Below are 22414 nucleotides of genomic sequence, written 5' to 3'. Positions count from 1 at the left end.
AGTGAGACTCATATTTGAATGGAAATACATGTTTTTAGTGGCCTACTCTGGGTTCAATGTTATGTACAGCTTATATGCTTATATGCAGTGAATAGATGGATTGAAATTCACATGGGTTAAATTGGTTGTTAATCCATTATGGTAATTCCCAATAGAAACAGGAAATTCATTCCACTGCGTTCTGTCACAATTTACCCCTGGTAACCCTGGGTTACTCATCAGAAATATATCTACCTTTCACACGTTTTGTATGAGCATAGATTTCAATGGCCTCCATTTTATCAGAGTAACATTCTACGTGAAAAATCCAGCTGATTTGGTCACATCACAGTGGACTAGTCTGAGAGATCAACTGCAAATCAATAAACTATCAAATGAAATATATATATTTTCTCAGATCATAAAGCCCTTATGCAAACCAAATATTAAAACTCCATCACATCTCATAACATATACACAAAATAATATTATTGAAATTTACAGCTGAACACATGATTTTCAGATTTCTTCTCACTATAAAACCTATAATTTGGTATGATCTGTAAGTCGTGTATTGCCCATCAAATATAATTTACGCGTACAAGAATACATACATTTATACAGTGAGCTACAAAAGTATTGGGAAAGTGACGCAGTTTTTGTTGTTTTGGCTCTGTACTCCAGCACTTTGGAATTGAAATTATACAATGACTAAAATGTTCAAATGCAGACTGTCAGCTTTAATTTGAGGGTATTTTCATCCATATCAGGTGAAATGAAATCACAGCACTTTTTGTACATAGTCCCCCCATTTTAGGAGACCAAAAGTATTTGGACTAATTCACTTGTGCGTATTAAAGTAGAAAAAGTTAGGTATTTGGTCCCATATTCATAGCACACACGGACTACATCAAGCTTGTGACTCTACAAATTCATGAATAATAATGAGTGATCATGGTAGCGTGCACATTAATGTAGAATTGTTTCGAAACATTCTATTCTTATTTACAATAAAAGTGACTCCAAAATGACTACATTATTTATTTATCAAATCAAATTTTATTTGTCACATACACGTGTTTAGCAGATGTTATTGCGGCTGTAGTGAAAATGCTTGTGTTTCTAGCTCAAACACTCCGGTAATAGCTAACAAGTAATATCTAAAAATGTCACAACAATACACACAAATCTAAAGTAAAGGAATGGAATTAAGAATATATAAATATTTGGGCAAGCAGTGTCAGAGCGGCATAGACTAAGATACAGTAGAATAGTATACAATACAGTATATACATATGAGATAAGTAATGCAAAATATGTAAACATTATTAAAGTGACTAATGTTCCATTATTAAAGTGGCCAGTGATTTCAAATCTATGTATATAGGGCAGCAGCCTCTAATGTGCTAGTGATGGCTATTTAACAGTCTGATGGCCTTGAGATAGATGTCTCTCGGTCCCAGCTTTGATGCACCTGTTTGTGAGGGTTTTAGGTGTCAAGCCAAATTTCTTCAGCCTTCTGAGGTTGAAGAGGCTCCGTTGCGCCTTCTTCACCACACTGTCTGTGTGAGTGAACCATTTCAGTTTGTCAGTGATGTGTACGCAGAGGAACTTGAAGCTTTCCACCTTCTCCACTGCGGCCCCATCAATGTGGATGAGGGGGTGCTCCCTCTGCTGTTTCCTGAAGTCAACGATCATCTCCTTTGTTTTATTGACGTTGAGGGAGAGGTTATTTTCCTAGCACCACACTCCCAGGGCCCTCACCTCCTCCCTGTAGGCTCTCGTCATTGTTGGTAATCAGGCTGTTATGTCGTCTGTAAAGTTGATGATTGAGTTGGAGGCGTGCATGGCCACGCAGTCATGGGTAAACGACGAGTATAGGAGTGGGCTGAGCACACATCCTTGTGGGGCCCCAGTGTTGAGGATCAGCGAAGTGGAGGTGTTGTTTCCTACCTTCACCACCTGGGGGCGGCCCGTCAGGAAGTCCAGGACTTCAACACTGTTTGTATTCACCAATATTCCCAGTCACCTTATTTCATTGTTAGATGCGATGGTTCGTGCTTTCAGTTAGGTATATTCATTTCTATTGGATACAAAATAATCTGAAAACAACAAAACAAACAGCTAATTCATCCAACAAATGTGTAGAGTCACAAGCTTGATGTAGTCATTGCGTGCGATGAAAATGGGACCAAATACTTAACTTTTCACTACTTTTAGTCCCCTAAAATGAAGGGACTATGTACGGAAAGTGCTGTAATTTCTAAACGGTTCTGTCACGCCTTGGTCATTATATTATGTGTTTTTGGTATATGTTTGGGTAAGCCAGGGTGTGACATGTACCTCATTGCAACTCCCCTCCAAGTCTCCGACCACTACCTTGTATCCTTTTCCCTCTCGCTCTCATCCAACACTTCCCACACTGCCCCTACTCGGATGGTATCGCGCCGTCCCAACCTTCGCTCTCTCGCCCCCGCTACTCTCTCCTCTTCCATCCTATCATCTCTTCCCTCTGCTCAAACCTTCTCCAACCTATCTCCTGATTCTGCCTCCTCAACCCTCCTCTCTTCCCTTTCTGCATCCTTTGACTCTCTATGTCCCCTATCTTCCAGGCCGGCTCGGTCCTCCCCTCCCGCTCCGTGGCTTGACGACTCATTGCGAGCTCACAGAACAGGGCTCCGGGCAGCCGAGCGGAAATGGAGGAAAACTCGCCTCCCTGCGGACCTGGCATCCTTTCACTCCCTCCTCTCTACATTTTCCTCCTCTGTCTCTGCTGCTAAAGCCACTTTCTACCACTCTAAATTCCAAGCATCTGCCTCTAACCCTAGGAAGCTCTTTGCCACCTTCTCCTCCCTCCTGAATCCTCCTCCCCCTCCCCCTCCTCCCTCTCTGCAGATGACTTCGTCAACCATTTTGAAAAGAAGGTCGACGACATCCGATCCTCGTTTGCTAAGTCAAACGACACCGCTGGTTCTGCTCACAGTGCCCTACCCTGTGCTCTGACCTCTTTCTCCCCTCTCTCTCCAGATGAAATTTCGCGTCTTGTGACGGCCGGCCGCCCAACAACCTGCCCGCTTGACCCTATCCCCTCCTCTCTTCTCCAGACCATTTCCGGAGACCTTCTCCCTTACCTCACCTCGCTCATCAACTTATCCCTGACCGCTGGCTACGTCCCTTCCGTCTTCAAGAGAGCGAGAGTTGCACCCCTTCTGAAAAAACCTACACTCGATCCCTCCGATGTCAACAACTACAGACCAGTATCCCTTCTTTCTTTTCTCTCCAAAACTCTTGAACGTGCCGTCCTTGGTCAGCTCTCCCGCTATCTCTCTCAGAATGACCTTCTTGATCCAAATCAGTCAGGTTTCAAGACTAGTCATTCAACTGAGACTGCTCTTCTCTGTATCACGGAGGCGCTCCGCACCGCTAAAGCTAACTCTCTCTCCTCTGCTCTCATCCTTCTAGACCTATCGGCTGCCTTCGATACTGTGAACCATCAGATACTCCTCTCCACCCTCTCCGAGTTGGGCATCTCCGGCGTGGCCCACGCTTGGATTGCGTCCTACCTGACAGGTCGCTCCTACCAGGTGGCGTGGCGAGAATCTGTCTCCTCACCATGCGCTCTCACCACTGGTGTCCCCCAGGGCTCTGTTCTAGGCCCTCTCCTATTCTCGCTATACACCAAGTCACTTGGCTCTGTCATAACCTCACATGGTCTCTCCTATCATTGCTATGCAGACGACACACAATTAATCTTCTCCTTTCCCCCTTCTGATGACCAGGTGGTGAATCGCATCTCTGCATGTCTGGCAGGCATATCAGTGTGGATGACGGATCACCACCTCAAGCTGAACTTCGGCAAGACGGAGCTGCTCTTCCTCCCGGGAAGGACTGCCCGTTCCATGATCTCGCCATCACGGTTGACAACTCCATTGTGTCCTCCTCCCAGAGCGCTAAGAACCTTGGCGTGATCCTGGACAACACCCTGTCGTTCTCAACTAACATCAAGGCGGTGGCCCGTTCCTGTAGGTTCATGCTCTACAACATCCGCAGAGTACGACCCTGCCTCACACAGGAAGCGGCACAGGTCCTAATCCAGGCACTTGTCATCTCCCGTCTGGATTACTGCAACTCGCTGTTGGCTGGGCTCCCTGCCTGTGCCATTAAACCCCTACAACTCATCCAGAACGCCGCAGCCCGTCTGGTGTTCAACCTTCCCAAGTTCTCTCACGTCACCCCGCTCCTCCGCTCTCTCCACTGGCTTCCAGTTGAAGCTCGCATCCGCTACAAGACCATGGTGCTTGCTTACGGAGCTGTGAGGGGAACGGCACCTCAGTACCTCCAGGCTCTGATCAGGCCCTACACCCAAATAAGGGCACTGCGTTCATCCACCTCTGGCCTGCTCGCCTCCCTACCACTGAGGAAGTACAGTTCCCGCTCAGCCCAGTCAAAACTGTTCGCTGCTCTGGCTCCCCAATGGTGGAACAAACTCCCTCACGACGCCAGGACAGCGGAGTCAATCACCACCTTCCGGAGACACCTGAAACCCCACCTCTTTAAGGAATACCTAGGATAGGATAAAGTAATCCTTCTCACCCCCCTTAAAATATGTAGATGCACTATTGTAAAGTGGCTGTTCCACTGGATGTCATAAGGTGAATGCACCAATTTGTAAGTCGCTCTGGATAAGAGCGTCTGCTAAATGACTTAAATGTAAATGTAAATGTAAACATGGGTTTATATGTTGTGTATTCGTGTATTGGGGTTTGTATTATTTGGGATTGCGGCTGATTAGGGGTGTGTCTAGTTAGGCTTGGCTGCCTGGGGCGATTCTCAATCAGAGTCAGGTGCTTGTCGTTGTCTCTGATTGAGAACCGTATTTAGACAGCCTGTCTTTCGCGTTGTAATTTGTGGGTGTTTGTCCCTGTCCCTGTGTTGTAGTCACCAGATAGGCTGTAATAGGTTTCACGTTCCGTTTGTTGTTTTCGTATTCATTCAGTTATTTCATGTACGGCGATTTATTTCATTAAAGTCATGAGTAACCTACACGCTGCATTTCGGTCTGACTCTCTTCATTCAACAGACGAACGACGTTACAGGTTCACCCGATATGGATGTATATACCCTCAAATTAAAGCTGACAGTCTGCACATTAACCTTATAGTCATAGTATCATTTCCCAACCAAAGTGCTAGAGTACAAAGCCAAAATAACCAAATATTTGTTGTCCCAATACTTTTGGAGCTCACTGTGTGTCATACATTTATCCCAACAGAACTTAAAGCAAAGTATTCCCTGTACGTTCTTATTTTTTTCCCCTAGGTATGTTGCCTGAGAACTCATTGTCATTCATAGCAACGACCTGGGGAATAGTTACAGGGGAGTGAAGGGGGATGGATGAGCAAATTGAAAGCTGGGGATCATTAGGTGGCATGAGGGTCAGATTGGTAATTTAGCCAGGACACCGGGGTTAACACCCCTACTCTTACTGTAAGTATAAGGGTTGGAAAAATGCATGGTGTAATTATGAATAATTATTTATATTGCTTCAACCTTTCTAGTCCCTATTGACCACCGTCACCAGTGTGTGCTGCTTGCACAGTTTTTTGCCTCACTCATGTTGTGTTATGTTGCATGGTAACACTTTACTTGACACCCAGCCTCATTACACAGTCATAACCATGTCATAATGTCATAACGTTTGACATAACCTGTCATAATATGATCATAACACTGTCATGACACATGTTTAAACCTGTTATGACATTGCATTATTTTATGGCTGGTTATGACACATACATAAGAGTGTGAAAACCCACAAAACCTACCACGGTAGTTATTTTATGGCTGGTTATGACTCGTACAGAAGTGTCAAAACCCACAAAACCTACACACAAAGCAAAACATTCCATTACTCCATAGCCTACGTGTCAACAGTAGGTTTATGTTATATACAGTTGAAGTCGGAAGTTAACATACACCTTAGCCAACTACATTTAAACTCAGTTTTTCACAACTCCTGACATTTAATCCTAGTAAAATTCCCTGTCTTAGGTCACCACTTTATTTGAAAAATAAAGAATAATAGTTGAGAGAATTATTTATTTAATCTTTTATTTATTTCATCACATTCCCAGTGGGTCAGAAGTTTACATACACTCAAATAGTATTTGGTAGCATTGCCTTAAACAATTTAAACTTGGGTCAAACATTTTGAGTAGCCTTCCACAAGCTTCCCACAATAAGTTGGGTGAATTTTGGCCCATTCCTCCTGACAGAGCTGATGTAACTCAGACAGGTTTGAAGGCCTCCTTGCTCTCACACGCATTTTCAGTTCTGCCCACAAATGTTCTATAGGATTGAGGTCAGGGCTTTGTGATGGCCACTCCAATACCTTGACTTTGTTATCCTTAAGCCATTTTGCCACAACTTTGGAAGTATGCTTGGGGTCATTGTCCATGATGAAGACCCATTTGCGACCAAGCTTCAACTTCCTGACTAATGTCTAGAGATATTGCTTCAATATATCCACATAATTTTCTTGCCTCATGATGCCATCTATTTTCTGAAGTGCACCAGTCCCTCCTGCAGCAATGCACCCCCACAACATGATGCTGCCACCCCCGTGCTTCACAGTTGGGATGGTGTTCTTCGGCTTGCAAGGCTCCCCCTTTTTCCTCCAAACATAATGACGGTCATTATGGCCAAACAGTTCTATTTTTGTTTCATCAGACCAGAGGACATTTCTCCAAAAAGTACGATCTTTGTCCCCATGTGCAGTTGCAAACAGTAGTCTGGCTTTTTTGTAGCGGTTTTAGAGCAGTGCCTTCTTCCTTGCTGAGCGGCCTTTCAGGTTATGTCGATATATGATGTATTTTATTTTACTGTTTCCCTCCAGCATTCCTCCAGCATCTTCAAGTTCCTTTGCTGTTGTTCTGGGATTGATTTGCACTTTTCGCACCAAAGTACGTTCATCTCTAGGAGACAGAACGTGTCTCCTTCCTGAGCAATATGACAGCTGCGTAGTCCCATGGTGTTTGTACTTGCATACTATTGTTTGTACAGACGAACGTGGTACCTTCAGGCATTTGGAAATTGCTCCCAAGGATGAACCAGACTTGTGGAGGTCTGCAATTTATTTTCTGAGGTCCCGGCTGATTTCTTTTGATTTTCCCATGATGTCAAGCAAAGAGGCACTGAGTGTGAAGGTAGGCCTAGAAATACATCCACAGGTACACCTCCAAATAGCCTATCAGAGGCTTCTAAATCCATAACATAATTTTCTGGAATTTTCTAAGCTGTTTGAAGGCATAGTCAACTTAGTGTATGTAAGCTTCTGACCCACTGGAATTGTGATACAGTGAATTATAAGTGAAATAATCTGTCTGTAAACAATTGCTGGAGAAGTTACTTGTGTCATGCACAAAGTAGATGTACTAACCGACTTGCCAAAACTATAGTTTGTTCACAAGAAATTTGTGGAGTAGTTGAAAAATGACTCCAACCTAAGTGTATGTAAGCTTCCGACTTCAACTGTATATATACAGTACCAGTCAAAAGTTTGGACACACCTCATTCCATGGTTTTTTCTTTATTTGTACTATTTTCTACATTCTAGAATAATAGTGAAGACATCAAAACTAAGAAATAACACATATGGAATCATGTAGTAACCAAAAAAGTGTTAAACAAATCAAAATTTGTTTTATATTTGAGATTCTTCAAAGTAGCTACCCTTTGTCTTGATGACATCTTTGCACTCTTCACTCTCTGTATTTTCTTAGTCCAAGTAAAGTGACACAGGGTGGCCAGAATGCTTCATGACACAAAGTGTATTTTCTACAAGTTATTTAAAATATATATTTTTTAAACATGACTTTAATGAATACATTACAACAACAAAGGACTTTTTAAAAAATGTAAGAAATTGAAAAAAAATGTGGGTTTTGTATGTAGGTGTCATAACCAGCCATAAAATAACACAATATATATCACAACAGGTGATATATGGGTCATGACAGTGTTATGACCATTATGACATGTTATGGCAAGTTATGTCAGCTGTTATGACATGGTTATGACCAGTTGCGGTAGTCATTGTGGTGGTGGTATCTTACAATTTGTCGTGAGGGTGTAATGCTAGCGTGTTGATGTTGATACAGTGTTACAGGTTTGGTATTGCATAGGCTATGTTCGGTTTTCAGTTGAGGACAGGAAGCATTCAGTGGAAAACTTAGCTGAAAATGAAAATGTGTCTGTTTTCTGTTCTTGTCGTCAAAACATTTGTTTTAAAAGCTGTTATTGGCGCGGGAGTCATTTAAACAGTGTCTGGTAGTTTCAATCATGTTCATGTGAGAGTACACATGCCCTTGTCTCAGCCCACTGCCCTGAAACACATACATACACACGCAAGCAAACCTGCATTCTGGGGCTGTGGGACGTGGGGTGATGGGACTGGGAAACAGAGCAGGGGGCCAAAGGACTATCAGTTACACCGCCTAGAGCCAGAGAACAGATGGAACATGAGCGAGTGATAGGGAGGGAATGAGAAAGAAAATAGCTCTCCAAAAGATGGGGTGAATAGAGACTTGATGAGAGAGCCGAGAGAGGGAAGAGATGAAGGAAGGCTACGGTTACAACTGGAGAGGAGCTGATTAGAAAATGGTAGAGGAGGAATAGAGAGAAGATGAGTAGGAATAGAGAGAAGATTACATGTTAGTCATTTATTCAGAGTAACTTACAGACACAATTAGGGTTAAGTGCTTTGCTCAAGGGCACATTGACATATTTTTCATCTAGTCGGCTTGGGTATTTGAACCAGTGACCTTTCGGTTACTGGCGCACACACTCTTAAACGTTAGACTACTTGTCGAAAAGGAGGAAGGGTAGGGATGTGCGAGGTAAGGGGTAGTAATGCATCATGATCATGACTCATATAAAGAGTTTAGTTGTATTCATTGCCTTCATTAGCATTAGCACTTCTGGAAGTGGATCAATCTGAAGTGTGCAGCTAGTACGTTGGCCATGTGTGTTAGCCTTGTATGGTCATCCTGATCTTGCTAGATCGCGAGATCAGGATGGTCCTACAAGGCTACATGTGTGTACCTCTTCAGGGTGAGTTTGTGCTCAACCCAATACCTTCCAAGAGACCGTAGTGTCGATTAGACTTCATTGGTCCTTACATATTTCTGCACCATTGTCTGGGTTTTAGAACTACTGCAACTGACCAAAGGTGCTGCTATCACTAGTCCCCTGCCTGTTATGTGTCATTTAGTCATGTACAAGTATCCTACTTTTCAACAATACTTTTGTTTCTTTATTCTCCCTCAGTGGTTAATCATAGTCCTGATAAACAAATAGATGCACCACTTGTAGAATAGGGTACATCCATTGCCATTTAAAGAGAGTCCGGTAGCCTTAGCAACACCTTTAGAGCTCTTGTCTGTGCCCTTTACTGTCCGTGCATCAGGGGAAAACACGGAAGACCTCCTCTGGGGTCTGAGATGCCGCAGCGAATTCACTTACACTGACAGCCCAGTGTGTCCTCACATACTCACACGCACTCATAAACACTCCACCAAGACCCAGTCTCTAGCCTGGTCCCAGATCTGTTTGTGCCATTGCCTACTCCATTGTCATTGTCAAGCCATGACAATTCCATAAGGAGTTGGCAAGAGAGCAGAAACAGACTGGCACCCAGGCTATACAGTCTCCAGATCCACAATGACTCCTTCATTTCACCCCCAGGGAAGAAAAATCTGTACATATATACTTTGTCCACTCCTGTCATCCGGCTTTCCTCTAAAGATCCCTAGAGTGATTTCCCACTATCTCCCTACCTGTCTCTCTCCCTCTCTCTCTCTCTGTCTTGTGCTGGGGCGGAGGCTGATTGGAGCTGACGTGAGGATGGCATTGTCCCTGTCGAGGTAATGTGGCCCCAGGGGTGCCATCATCCCTCTAAAGGCCTGAACACAGCGCTTCTAAGGGCTGAGAGAGGGGGGAGCTGTGGGAGTGGGAAATAGAGGATATAGGCGAAAGAACAAGATCAGAGAAGAATGCAAGGAGAGATGTGGTAGAGTTAAAGAAAGGTTCAGAGCAACAAGGAGTTGTGGTAGACATAGAGACCGAGAGGCTCAGAGGTGTTCCGAGAGCGACAGTGTTTCTCTTGCATTATCAATGTCTTGGGGATCTTTGTGGTTCAGTTATTGTACTTGAGTCATGGTGGTGGGTGGCGATGCTGATGCATTGTTGCCATATCTTTTAACACCCCTTCATCCAGTATCTTTTAAACACTTTTAGACACTCCTCTCTATCCTGTACATTTTTGTATCTGTTTCTGTATCATTGTAGGTACAGAGGAACTCAGAGCTCCATTCTCAGACAGTGACCTCTGTCTTGCTGTTGGTGGAGTAGCTCTTATGCCTGGTGTGGTGGTAGGAGGATGGGTGGCCATATGACACAGGGTGGTTGAACATCTCCGGGAAATTCTCTACGCTGTGCAGTCTCCTGGTGGAATAGGCATGCTGATGGGCTGAGATGTGCCCAGGCTGGGAGGCCTGCCTCTGGACGTAGTGTCCACTGGTGTCCCAGGCTTTCAAGGCCGAGCTAGAGAACAGGGGGTGGCTGGTGGTCTTGGACAGGCGGGACCTCTCCGGGTGGCTCTGGGGGATGGAGATGGAGAGGGGGGCGTGGAGGTTGTGGTGGGTGGGGAGCTGGTGGTGGTCCTGGTGAAGGTAGGACTTGTCCTTGGGGTGCAGGGAGATGGGCTGGAAGGCTGGAGCTGCCTGGTACTGGGAGAAGTCCATCAAAGGGTAGCTCTTATAGTATCCCCTAGAGGCAGTGTCCGCTGCAGAAGACAAGAGAGAAGAGAGTTAGTGGCCTGTAGTTAACTGTCAACTGTCTAAGAAGAGGCCCTGATTTCAGAAAAAAAACTAAAATACTCGACTGTAATACGTTTGTGTTATAAATAGGGTGGGCACTGGGAGGCCAGTGTGTCTGGTAGCTTCAGCTCAGGGGGACGGGGACAGCCTCGGTCAGCTCAGGGGGACGGGGACAGCCTCGGTCTTAGCAGTGAGGTCAGTGCTTCCAGAACCCCGATCCCTCAGGCACACACACTCCTAACCCTGTCCTGCTCACTTTGTGTGTGTGCTCTCGTGAATTTATTGTTCTGTCTCTCTCCATGAACACATCAATGACGTTTTGTTCTCTCTGAGCTGTGGGTTGAAGTCATGATGCCCCTTTCACACAGATGATGCTTTTGGTTTTGAATGAAGCACCAGAGTTGGTGTCAATTCCATTTCAATTCAGGAAGGATTTTCATAAAAAACATAATAATCAAGTGTCTGCCTGTACATATGTACAGTATGTGTGTTCCTACATACGTTTATATACATGTGTGTGTGTGTGTGTCTACGTGTGTACGTGTGTACGTGTGACCTCTGTCAGGTCGGATCAGCGTTATCTGCCTGGCAATATGTATGTGTGTAATGCCTGGATACTCATTAGAGAGAGAAATCTAAGAGAAAGAGCGAATGTTTCTGAGAGGAATTCAGAGTGCAATACTTTCCATTCCACTCTAGTCAGTGAATCATCCCTTTATGCCTGAAAAGTAGATTGTGGAGTGACAGAGATTCTGGTCCCTGTCCATTGCTGTATTTCTCTTCAGTCTGTCGGTGTGAATGTTGTGTTCTGTCCCAACACACTGCCATAATGTTGTTTCAGACACAAAATAATACATTACTGTGAATAGTATAGAGTGTGCGACTTTAATATTTCTATCTCCCAAGTTCATAATCTGCCAGTCTGTACCACAACATCACTGTAGCTCCTGGGTGCATGTTTTGGTTTTTGCCCAACACAGCTGATTCAAATAACTTACTCAACATCAAGCTTTGATTATTTGAATCAGCTGTGTAGTCCTAAGGAAATTAACAAAACGTTTACATTACCTTCACCAGAACCATACACTGTGTATATACACTCAGTGGCCAGATTATTGGGTACACCCATCTACTACCGGGCTGGACCCCTTTTTTGCCTCCAGAACATCCTGAATTATTTGAGGCATGGATTCTACAGGGTGTGGCATTCAAATGTTGCTCAATTGGTATCAAGGGAACAAACGTGCCAGGGAAAAAATTCCCACACCATTACACCAGCACCACCAGCCTGTAAACATTGGCACCAGGCAGGATGGGGCCATGGACTCATGCTGCCTATGCCAAATCCTGACTGGCATCAGCATGGAACCGCGATTCGTCGGACCAGATTATGTTTTTCCACTCAATTGTCCAGTGTTGGTGATCGCATGCCCACTGGAGCCGCTTCTTGTTTTTAGCTGATAGGAGTGAAACCCGGTGTGGTCGTCTGCTATAATAGTCCATCCGCGATAAGGACTGACAAGTTGTGCTTTCCGAGATGCTGTTCTGCACACCACTGTTGCACTGCACCATTATTTGTCTGTTTGTGGCCCGCCTGTTAGCTTACACGATTCTTGCCATTCTACTTCGACCATTCTCATAAACAAGATGTTTTCGCCCACAGGACTTCACTGACTAGTTGTTTTTTGTTTGTCGCACCGTTCTATGTAACCTTTAGACACAGTGATGTAAAGTACTTAAATACAAATTCTTTAAAGTACTACTTAAGTAGTTTTTTGGGGCATCTGTACTATTTCTATTTTTGACAACTTTTACTTCACTACATTCTTGAAGAAAATAATGTACTTTTTACTCCATACATTTTCCCTGACACTCAAAAGTACTCGTTACATTTGAATGCTTAGCAGGACAGGAAAATGGTCCAATTCACGCACTAATCAACAGAACATCCCTGGTCATCCCTACTGCCTCTTATCTGGTGGACTCACTAAACACAGATGCTTCCTTTGTAAATTATGTCTGAGTGTTGGAGTGTTTTGTCTGGTTAGCTTAATGTAAGGAATATGAAATTATTTATACTTTTACCTTTGATAATTCAGTATATATTAGCACATGTACTTTTGATACTAAGTATATATAAAACCAGTAATATTTTATTGGGTGACATTTATTGTGTAATTTTATATTAAAGAGTATCATCTTTACTTTAACTTTTTCCACCACTGCCTAGACACTGTCACGCGTGAAAAGACCAGGGGGCTGGACGTTTGAGATACTGGAACCAGTGCCCCTGGTTCCGCCGATCAAGGTCACTGTACCTGGCTACCGTTCGTCCGACTCCCTCGGGGGAGGACAGCGTGAGCGTCCTCGTCTCCTGTCTGACTGGTCGAGCCCTGGAGTGGGCCAACGCAGTGTGGAATGGCCCAGACTCGGCGAGGGATCACTACCCCGACTTCACCCGCCGGTTCCGGGCCGTGTTCGACCACCCACCGGAGGGCCGAGCGGCGGACGAACGGCTGTTTCACCTGCGACAGGAGACGAGGAGCATGCAGGAATTTGCGCTGGAGTTCCAGACCTTGGCCGCCGGGGCGGGGTGGAACGACAGGGCCCTGATGGACCACTATCGCTGTAGCCTCCGGGAGGACGTCCACAGGGAGCTAGCTTGTCGGGACACCACCCTCTCCCTCGACAAGTTATTGACATGACCATCCGACTGGACAACCTGCTGGCTGCCCGCGGGAGTCCAGAACGTGCCCTGTTGGTTCCACCTCCAGGCCCTCCCGCTCCAATCCCCATGGAGTTAGGGGGGGCTGCATCGAGGGTGACCGGAGGAGGCTCGGAGAGGACACACTGCCGATCGGTGCTTGAGGAGCTCGTCTGGGAGTCGGGATGGCCGGCAGAGCACTCCTTGTTCACCCCAGGTGAGTCAGCACCAGACTCACCCAGAGCTCCTTGTTGGTCATATGTTCTTACTAATTTATTTTTCTGAGTTTTCTCCCTCTCTACAGCATAAGGCGCTAGTCGATTCAGGCGCAGCTGGGAACTTTATGGATCGTGGGCTCACGTTAAGGCTAGGGATTCCCCTGGTGTCGTTAGGCCAACCTTTCCCCGTGCACTCCTAAGATAGCCGACCATTAGGGTCAGGGCTGGTCGGGGAGGCCACGGTTCAACTGGACATGGTAACGCAGGGGGATCATAAGGAGCGGATTAGTCTCTTCCTTATTGATTCACCTGCGTTTCCAGTGGTGCTGGGGATTCCCTGGCTGGCTAATCACAATCCTGAGATTTTATGGAGACAGGGGGCTCTCCGAGGGTGGTCAGAGGAGTGTTCAGGCAGGTGTATCAGAGTTTCCATCGGTGCGACGACGGTGGAGAGTCCAGACCAGGTTTCCACTGTGCGCATTCCCTCTGAATATGCCGGTTTGGCTATCGCCTTCTGTAAGAAGAGGGCGACCCAATTACCACCTAATAGACGAGGGGATTGCGCGATAAACCTCCTGGTAAATGCTGCACTTCCCAGGAGTCACGTGTACCTGTTGTCCCAGGAGGAGACAGTGGCTATGGAGACATATGTCACTGAATCTCTGGGACAGGGGTACATTCGGCCCTCCACGTCATCCGTCTCCTCGAGCTTCTTTTTTGTAAAGAAAAAGGAGGGAGGTCTGCGTCCGTGCATTGATTATAGTGGTCTAAAGTCCATCACAGTGGGGTTTAGTTACTCGCTACTTCTCATCGCCACGGCGGTGGAATAATTTCACGGGCGTGCATATAATTTGGTGCGTATCCGGGTGGGAGATGAGTGGAAGACCGCGTTTAGTACCACATCTGGCCATTATGAGTACCTCAACATGCCCTATGGGTTGAAGAAAGCTTCAGCCGTTTTCCAATCTTTCATAGACAAGATTCTCAGAGACCTGCACGGGCAGGGGGTGGTAGTGTATATCGATGATATACTGATCTATTCTGCCACACGCGCCACGCACGTGTCTCTGGTGCGTAGGGTACTTGTGCGACTGCTGGAGCATGATCTGTATGTTAAGGCTGAGAAATGTGTGTTCTCCAAACAAGCCGTTTCCTTCCTGGGTTATCGCATTTCCACCTCTGGGGTGGTGATGGAGTGTGACCGCATTACAGCCGTGTGTAATTGGCCAACTCCGACCACAGTAAAGGAAGTGCAGCGATTCTTAGGGTTTGCAAATTACTACCGGAGGTTTATCCGGGGTTTTGGTCAGGTGGCTGCTCCCATTACCTCACTGCTGAAGGGGGGACCGGCGCACTTGCGCTGGTCAGCAGAGGCGGCAGAGCTTTCAGTCGCCTGAAGGAGCTGTTCACCGATGCTCCCGTGCTGGCTCATACGGACCCCTTTTTGGGGTTCATAGTGAAGGTGGACGCGTCCGAGACCGGGGTGGGAGCTGTGCTATCACAGCGCTCGGGCACGCCACCAAAACTCCGCCCCTGCGCTTTCTTCTCGAGGAAGCTCGGTCCGGCGGAGCGGAACTATGACGTGGGGGACTGGAAGTTGTTAACTGTAGTCAAGGCTCTGAATGGGTGGGAACATTGGCTTGAGGGGGCCAAGCACCCTTTCCTCATCTGGACTGACCATCGTAATCTCGAGTATATCCGGGCAGCAAGGAGATTGAATCCGCGTCAGGCCAGGTGGGCCATGTTCTTTACCCGATATCTTTTCACGATTTCCTATCAGCCAGGCATCCTTAATACGAAGGCCGACGCGCTGTCCCGCCTATATGAGACCGAGGAACGGCCCAATGATCCAACTCCCATCCTCCCGGCTTCAAGTGTGGTAGCACCAGTGGTATGGGAGGTGGACGCGGAGATCGAGCGGATGTTACGGTTGGAACCTGCACCCCCTCAGTGTCCAGCAGGTGTTCAGTACATGCCTCTTGGTGTCCGTGATTGGTTGATTCGATGGGCCCATACACTACCCTCTTCGGGTCATCCTGGGATCGAGAGGACAGTGCGGAGTCTTAGGGGGAGGTACTTGTGGCCCACTTTGGTCAAGGACGTGAGGTTTTATGTCTCCTCCTGCTCGGTGTGCGCTCAGAGCAAGGCTCCTCAACACCTGCCTAGAGGGAATTTACAGCCCCTCCCCTTTATACAACGGCCATGGTCTCACTTGTCGGTGGATTTTCTCACCGACCTTCCCCCATCTCAGGGAAACTACACCATCCTGGTAGTTGTGGATCGGTTTTCTAAGTCCTGCCGTCTCATCCCGTTGCCCGGTCTCTCTACGGCCCTACAGACTGCGGAGGCTCTGTTTACCCATGTCTTCCGGCACTACGGGGTGCCTGAGGACATCGTTTCTGATCGGGGTCCCCAGTTCACGTCCAGAGTTTGGAGGGCGTTCATGGAACGGCTGGGGGTCTCGTTCAGCCTGACCTCGGATTTCCACCCCGAGAGTAATGGGCAGGTGGAGCGAGTGAACCAGGATGTGGGTAGGTTTCTTTAGTCGTATTGCCAGGACCGGTCTGGTGAATGGGCGAGGTACGTCCCATGGGCGGAGGTGGCTCAGAACTCCTTCCGCCACTCCTCTACTAACATGTCACCATTCCAGTGCGTGTTGGGGTACCAGCCGGTCCTGGCTCCATGGCATCAGAGCCAGACCAAGGCTCCTGTGGTGGAGGAATGGGCTCCTGCGGTGAAGGAAACAAGTCCACTAGCTTGTTTCATTAAAACAAGCTAGTGGACGGCAGAAGAGGAGCGCTGACCAACACCGCAGTGAGGCCCCCGTGTTCGCACCAGGGGACCGGGTCTGGCTCTCGACCCGAAACCTGCCCCTCCGCCTGCCCTGCCGGAAGCTGGGGCCGCAGTGTGTGGGGCCAGTTAAAGTCCTGAGGATGATAAACGAGGTGTGTTATAGGTTACAGCTTCCTCCTTACTATCGTATTAACCCCTCGTTTCATGTGTCTCTCCTCAGGCCGGTGGTGGCTGGTCCCCTGCAGGAAGGTGAGGTTCCGGAGGTCCCTCTGCCCCCTCCGGACATCGAGGGGTCCCCAAAGTACACAGTACGTGCTATCCTGGACTCTAGACGCTGGGTGAGGGGCCTACAGTACCTCGTGGACTGGGAGGGGTACGGTCCGGAGGAGAGGTGCTGGGTACCGGTGGGGGACATTTTGGACCCTTCACTACTGAGGGACTTCCACCGCCTCCACCCGGATCGCCCTGCACCTCGCCCCCCGGGTTGCCCTCTAGGCCGGTGGCGACGCGCTGCGGGAGCCACACGTCGGGGGGAGGGTATTGTCACAACTCCCACCGAAGGTGGCTCCCCTGCCTGTTCGGGCAGCACTCGGCGGTCGTCGTCGCCGGTCTACTGGCCGCCACCAATCCCTTTTTCCTTTTCTGTTTGTTTGGTCTTATTGGTTGCACCTGTCCCTTTTGTTTCTTGATTTATGTCTATTTAAGCCTGTTAGGCCCACTTAGGTTTGTGCGGGATTGTACCTCTGTTAGAGTGTGGATGTGTATTTGTATTTTATTTTCTCCAGACTGTTTGGGTCCTGTGTTGGGCCGATCAGTTTTATGCGCCCAGTATTTTGGCGTGACCGTTTGTACCGGAATAAAATACGAGTTTCCGAACCCTCTGCTCTCTCACCTGACTCCAACCCCACTACTCCTCGAAGACTGTGACACATAATAACAAGTGCACACAAACATGGTAACACGCAAGCGAATACAACACAGCACAGGTACTCACAAGACCAACGGACACGGAACAATAATCAACAAGGACAAAGGGGAAAAGAGGACACATATGTACACATACTAATCAGGGGGAAATGGAACCAGGTGTGCGTAATGAAACAAGACAGTCCGGGGTTGGTGGTAATGAATCCAGTTCAGTGACGCCTAGAAGGCCGGTGATGTAGACCTCTGGAGCTGGTGAACGGAATGAGCGGTTGATGCCTGTCTGCCTGTAGGAGCAAACCATTTTTGTGAACCTAATAAACTGCCACTGAGTGTATATGGATCTGACCTACACTTTCCAGAAAAGCGCTGAGACTGTATTGCCAGTAGGATATCTCCTTTCATTCATGATATGTCTTTTCCATGAAGGAAGCCGAAACCACATCAGATGCCAGCTTGAAAACCTTACGATGGTTTGAAAAGGTTACAGTGCCAGTCTGGATTATGATCAGCATGTCCTGGAGTGTGTGTGTGTGTGTGTGTGTGTGTGTGTGTGTGTGTGTGTGTGTGTGTGTGTGTGTGTGTGTGTGTGTGTGTGTGTGTGTGTGTGTGTGTGTGTGTGTGTGTGTGTGTGTGTGTGTGTGTGTGTGTGTGTGTGTGTGAGAATGCATGTGTGTCCGCATGTGTGTGTCCATATGTTTATATGTGTGTTAATGTGTGTTTATGCATGTGTGTGTGTGTGCACGCATGTTTGTGTCCATTATGCTTATGCATGTGCGTGTGTGTGTGTGGCCTTACCCACAGCCCTGAGGGAGTTGTACTTGTTGAGGCCCAGTCCACTGAGGTTGCTATGAGGGTGTGGCATTCCTGGGTATAAGGCTGAATTGTTCAGGTGGTAGTGCTCTGTAGGGAGAAAGAAGAATAGAGAGTAAGAGAGAGCGAGATGGAGAGAAAAAAAGAGAATAAAGTTAGTAATAAGATTAATACCACTTTATTTGTCAATTGTACAGACAGCATACTATGCAAATGCTCCTAACATTTGTGATGGGATTGAGAATTCTTCTTCCCTATCTGTCACAGATCTATCACAGCCCAACACTGCCTGTTGCAAAGTGCTGTTTTGCCAAGGGAGGATGTGGCCCCTAGTGCTAAATGAGGTGTGACTAATTAACAATGGAACAAACAAACTAAGTAGAAAAAAACTTCATCAATGACCGCTGCTGGCCCAGCCTCTGTCATGCTGTCAGGGGGAACAAGAAAAGTGGGACACAGGGGTTGCATAGGGGCAGAGCCATCTCACACCCTGCATGGGCAGTGGCCATAGAATTGGGGTCTGTTAGTAGCCTATATGAGCACAGACAGTAGGCTCACATGATCATTCCTACATACCGGTACATCGCCATAAAAATCCCCAAGTGTTTTTCCCTATGATGTACTGTTACACCAACATTGCCAAGGCATGCCAGCACAGTTTGCAATATATACAGTGCCTTCGGAAAGTATTCAGACCCCTTGAATTACTTCACATTTTGTGACGTTACAGTGTTATTCTAAAATAGATTAAACACAAAACTCCTGAGCAATCTACATACAATACCCCATAACGACAAAGCGTAACAGGTTTTTTTTCAAATTTTGCAAATGTACGAAAAATAAAAAAACAGAAATACCTTATTTATATAAGTATTCAGAGACTCGAAATTGAGCTGAGGTGCATCCTGTTTCCATTGAGATGTTTCTACAACTTGATTGGAGTGCCAAGGTGGTAAATTCAATTGATTGGACATGATCAGGAAAGGCACACATCTGTCTATATAAGGTCCCACAGCTGACAGTGCATGTCAGCAAAAACCAAGCCAAGAGGTCGAAAGAATTGTCCGTAGAGTTTCGAGACAGGACTGTGTCGATGCACAGATCTGGGGAAGGGTACCAAAAAATGTCTGCAGCATTGAAGGTCCCCAAGAACACAGTGGCCTCCATCATTCTTAAATGGAAGAAGTTTGGAACCAGTGGTGTAAAGTACTTAAGTAAAAATACTTCAAGGTACTACTTAAGTAGTTTTTTGGGGTATTGGTACTTTACCTTACTATCTATAATTTTGACAACTTTTACTTTTACTTACTACATTCCTAAAGAGAATGATGTACTTTGTACTCCATACATTTTCCCTGACACCCAAAAGTACTCGCTGAATGCAGGACACGGAAATTGTCTAATTCACACACTTATCAAGAGAACATCCCTGGTCATCCCTACTGCCTCTGATCTGGCAGACTCACTAAACACATGCTTTGTTTGTAAATTATGTCTGAGTGTTGGAGCATGTGCCTGGCTATCAGTACATTTAAAAACAAGAAAAGGATCCCACCTGCTTTGCTTTATTATTTATAATTTTACTTTAACATTTGATACTTAAGTATATTTAAAACCAAATACTTTTAAACTTTCACTCAAGTAGTATTTTACTGGGTGACATTCACTTTTACTTGAGTAATTTTCTTTTAAGGTATCTTTACTTTTACTCAAGAATGACAATTGGGTACTTTTTCCAAACACTGTTTGGAACCACCAAGACTCTTCCTAGAGCTGCCCACCCAGTCAAAGCGAGCAATTGGGGGAGAACGGCCTTGGTCAGGGAGGTGACCAAGAATTCCAGAGTTCCTCTATGGAGATGGGAGAACCTGTCAGAAGGACAACCATCTCTGCAGCACTCCACCAATCAGGTTTTTGTTGTAGACTGGCCAGACGGAAGCCACTCCTCAGTAAAAGGCACATGACAGCCCGCTTGGAGTTTGCCAAACAGCACCTAAAGGTCTCTCAGACCATGAGAAGCGAGATTCTCTGGTCTGAGGAAACAAAGATCGAAGGCCAAGCGTCACGTCTGGAGGAAACCTGGCACCATGTTCACGGTGAAGCATGGCGGTGGCAGCTGTGGAGATGCGTTTTAGAGACAGGGACTGGTAGCCTAGTCAGGATCGAGGCAAAGATTAACGGAGCATAGTACAGAGAGATCCTTGATGCAGAGCGCTCAGGACCTCAGACTGTGGCAAAGGTTCACCTTCCAACATGACAATGACCCTAAGCACACAGCCAAGACAACGCAGGAGTAGCTTCGGGACAAGTCTCTGAATGTCCTTGAGTGGCCCAGCCAGAGCCCGGAATTGAACCCAATCAAATCTCTGGAGAGTACTGAAAATAGCTGTGCAGCGATGCTCAACCCTCCAACCTGGCAGAGCTTGAAAGGATCTGCAGAGAAGAATGGGAGAAACTCCCCATATACAGGTGTGCCAAGCTTGTAGAGTCATACCCAAGAAGACTCAAGGCTGTAATCACTGCATATGTGCTTCAACAAAGTACTGAGTAAAAGGTCTGAATACTGATTTAAATGTGATATTGAAGGTTTTTGCTGTTTTTGCTTTGTCATTATGTGGTATTGTGTGTAGATGTAAAAATATATACACTGCTCAAAAAAATAAAGGGAACATTTAAACAACACAATGTAACTCCAAGTCAATCACACTTCTGTGAAATCAAACTGTCCACTTAGGAAGCAACACTGATTGACAATAAATTTCACATGCTGTTGTGCAAATGAAATAGACAACAGGTGGAAATTAAAGGCAATTAGCAAGACACCCCCAATAAAGGAGTGGTTCTGCAGGTGGTGACCACAGACCACTTCTCAGTTCCTATGCTTCCTGGCTGATGTTTTCACTCCAGTGGTAGCATGAGACGGAGTCTACAACCCACACAAGTGGCTCAGGTAGTGCAGCTCATCCAGGATGGCACAATGCGAGCTGTGGCAAGAAGGTTTGCTGTGTCTGTCAGCGTAGTGTCCAGAGCATGGAGGCGCTACCAGGAGACAGGCCAGTACATCAGGAGACGTGGAAGAGGCCGTTGGAGGGCAACAACACAGCAGCAGGACCGCTACCTCCGCCTTTGTGCAAGGAGGAGCACTGCCAGAGCCCTGCAAAATGACTTCCAGCAGGCCACAAATGTGCATGCGTCAAATGGCAAAAGGTTGCAAAGTTCAAGGGGGCCGAATACTTTCACAAGGCACTGTATATTTAACCTTTATTTAACCATGTATTCAAGTTGAGAACAAGTTCTCATTTACAACTGCGACCTGGCTAAGATTAAGCAAAGCAGTGAGACCCAAAAAACACAGAGTTACACATGGAATAACCAAACGTACAGTCAATAACACAATAGAAAAGTCTATGTACAGTGTGTGCAAATGAAGTAAGATTAGGGAGGTAAGGTAATAATAGGCCATAGTGGTGAAATAATTACAATTTAGTAATTAAACACTGGAGTGATAGATGTGCAGAAGATGAATGTGCAAGTAGAGATACTGGGGTGCAAAGGAGCATAATAAATTATAACAAATGGGGATGAGGTAGTTGGGTGAGATATTTACAGATGGGCTATGTACAGGTGCAATGATCTGTAAGCTGCTCTGACAGCTGATATTAAAGTTAGTGAGGGGATTTGTGAGAGGATTTGTTCCAGTCATTGGCAGAATTGTAAGGAAAGGCGGCCAAAGGCTTTGGGTGTGACCAGTGAAATATACCTGCTGGAGCTCGGGGATGGGGACAGCCTCGGCCTCAGCAGTGAGGCCAGTGTGTGAGATAGCTTCAACTCAGGGGAACTGGGACAGCCTCGGTCTCAGCAGTGAGGTCAGTGTGTCAGATAGCTTCAGCTCTGTGGGACGGGGACAGTCTCGGTCTCAGCAGTGAGGTCAGTGTGTCAGTGTGTCAGATAGCTTCAGCTCAGGGGGATGGGGACAGCCTCTGTCAGCTCAGGGGGACGGGGACAGCTTCGGTCTTAGCAGTGAGGTCAGTGCTTCCAGAACCCCGATCCCTCAGGCACACACACTCCTAACCCTGTCCTTCTCGCTTTGTGTGTGTGCTCTCGTG

The 22414-nt window shown here is 46.6% G+C and overlaps 1 protein-coding gene across 2 annotated transcripts in view; it reads right to left on the bottom strand.

Annotated features, from left to right (window-relative positions):
• Nucleotides 1–7942: 7942 nt before the first annotated feature.
• LOC124039300 (protein shisa-9-like) overlaps nucleotides 7943–22414 on the bottom strand; it is a 45355-nt gene continuing 30883 nt past the window's right edge. For both annotated transcript variants that reach the window (XM_046355240.1, XM_046355241.1), the window contains exons 5-6: nucleotides 18294–18398; nucleotides 7943–10822 (exon numbers count right to left, since the gene is read on the bottom strand). In XM_046355240.1, the coding sequence (XP_046211196.1) occupies nucleotides 10353–10822; nucleotides 18294–18398 (575 nt within the window). In that variant the 3' untranslated portion in view covers nucleotides 7943–10352. The remainder of the gene's footprint in view (nucleotides 10823–18293; nucleotides 18399–22414) is intronic.

Source organism: Oncorhynchus gorbuscha, linkage group LG07 (assembly GCF_021184085.1).
Source record: "Oncorhynchus gorbuscha isolate QuinsamMale2020 ecotype Even-year linkage group LG07, OgorEven_v1.0, whole genome shotgun sequence".
Classification (NCBI taxonomy): Eukaryota; Metazoa; Chordata; class Actinopteri; order Salmoniformes; family Salmonidae; genus Oncorhynchus; species Oncorhynchus gorbuscha.
This window is presented reverse-complemented; position numbering and strand designations above follow the sequence as displayed.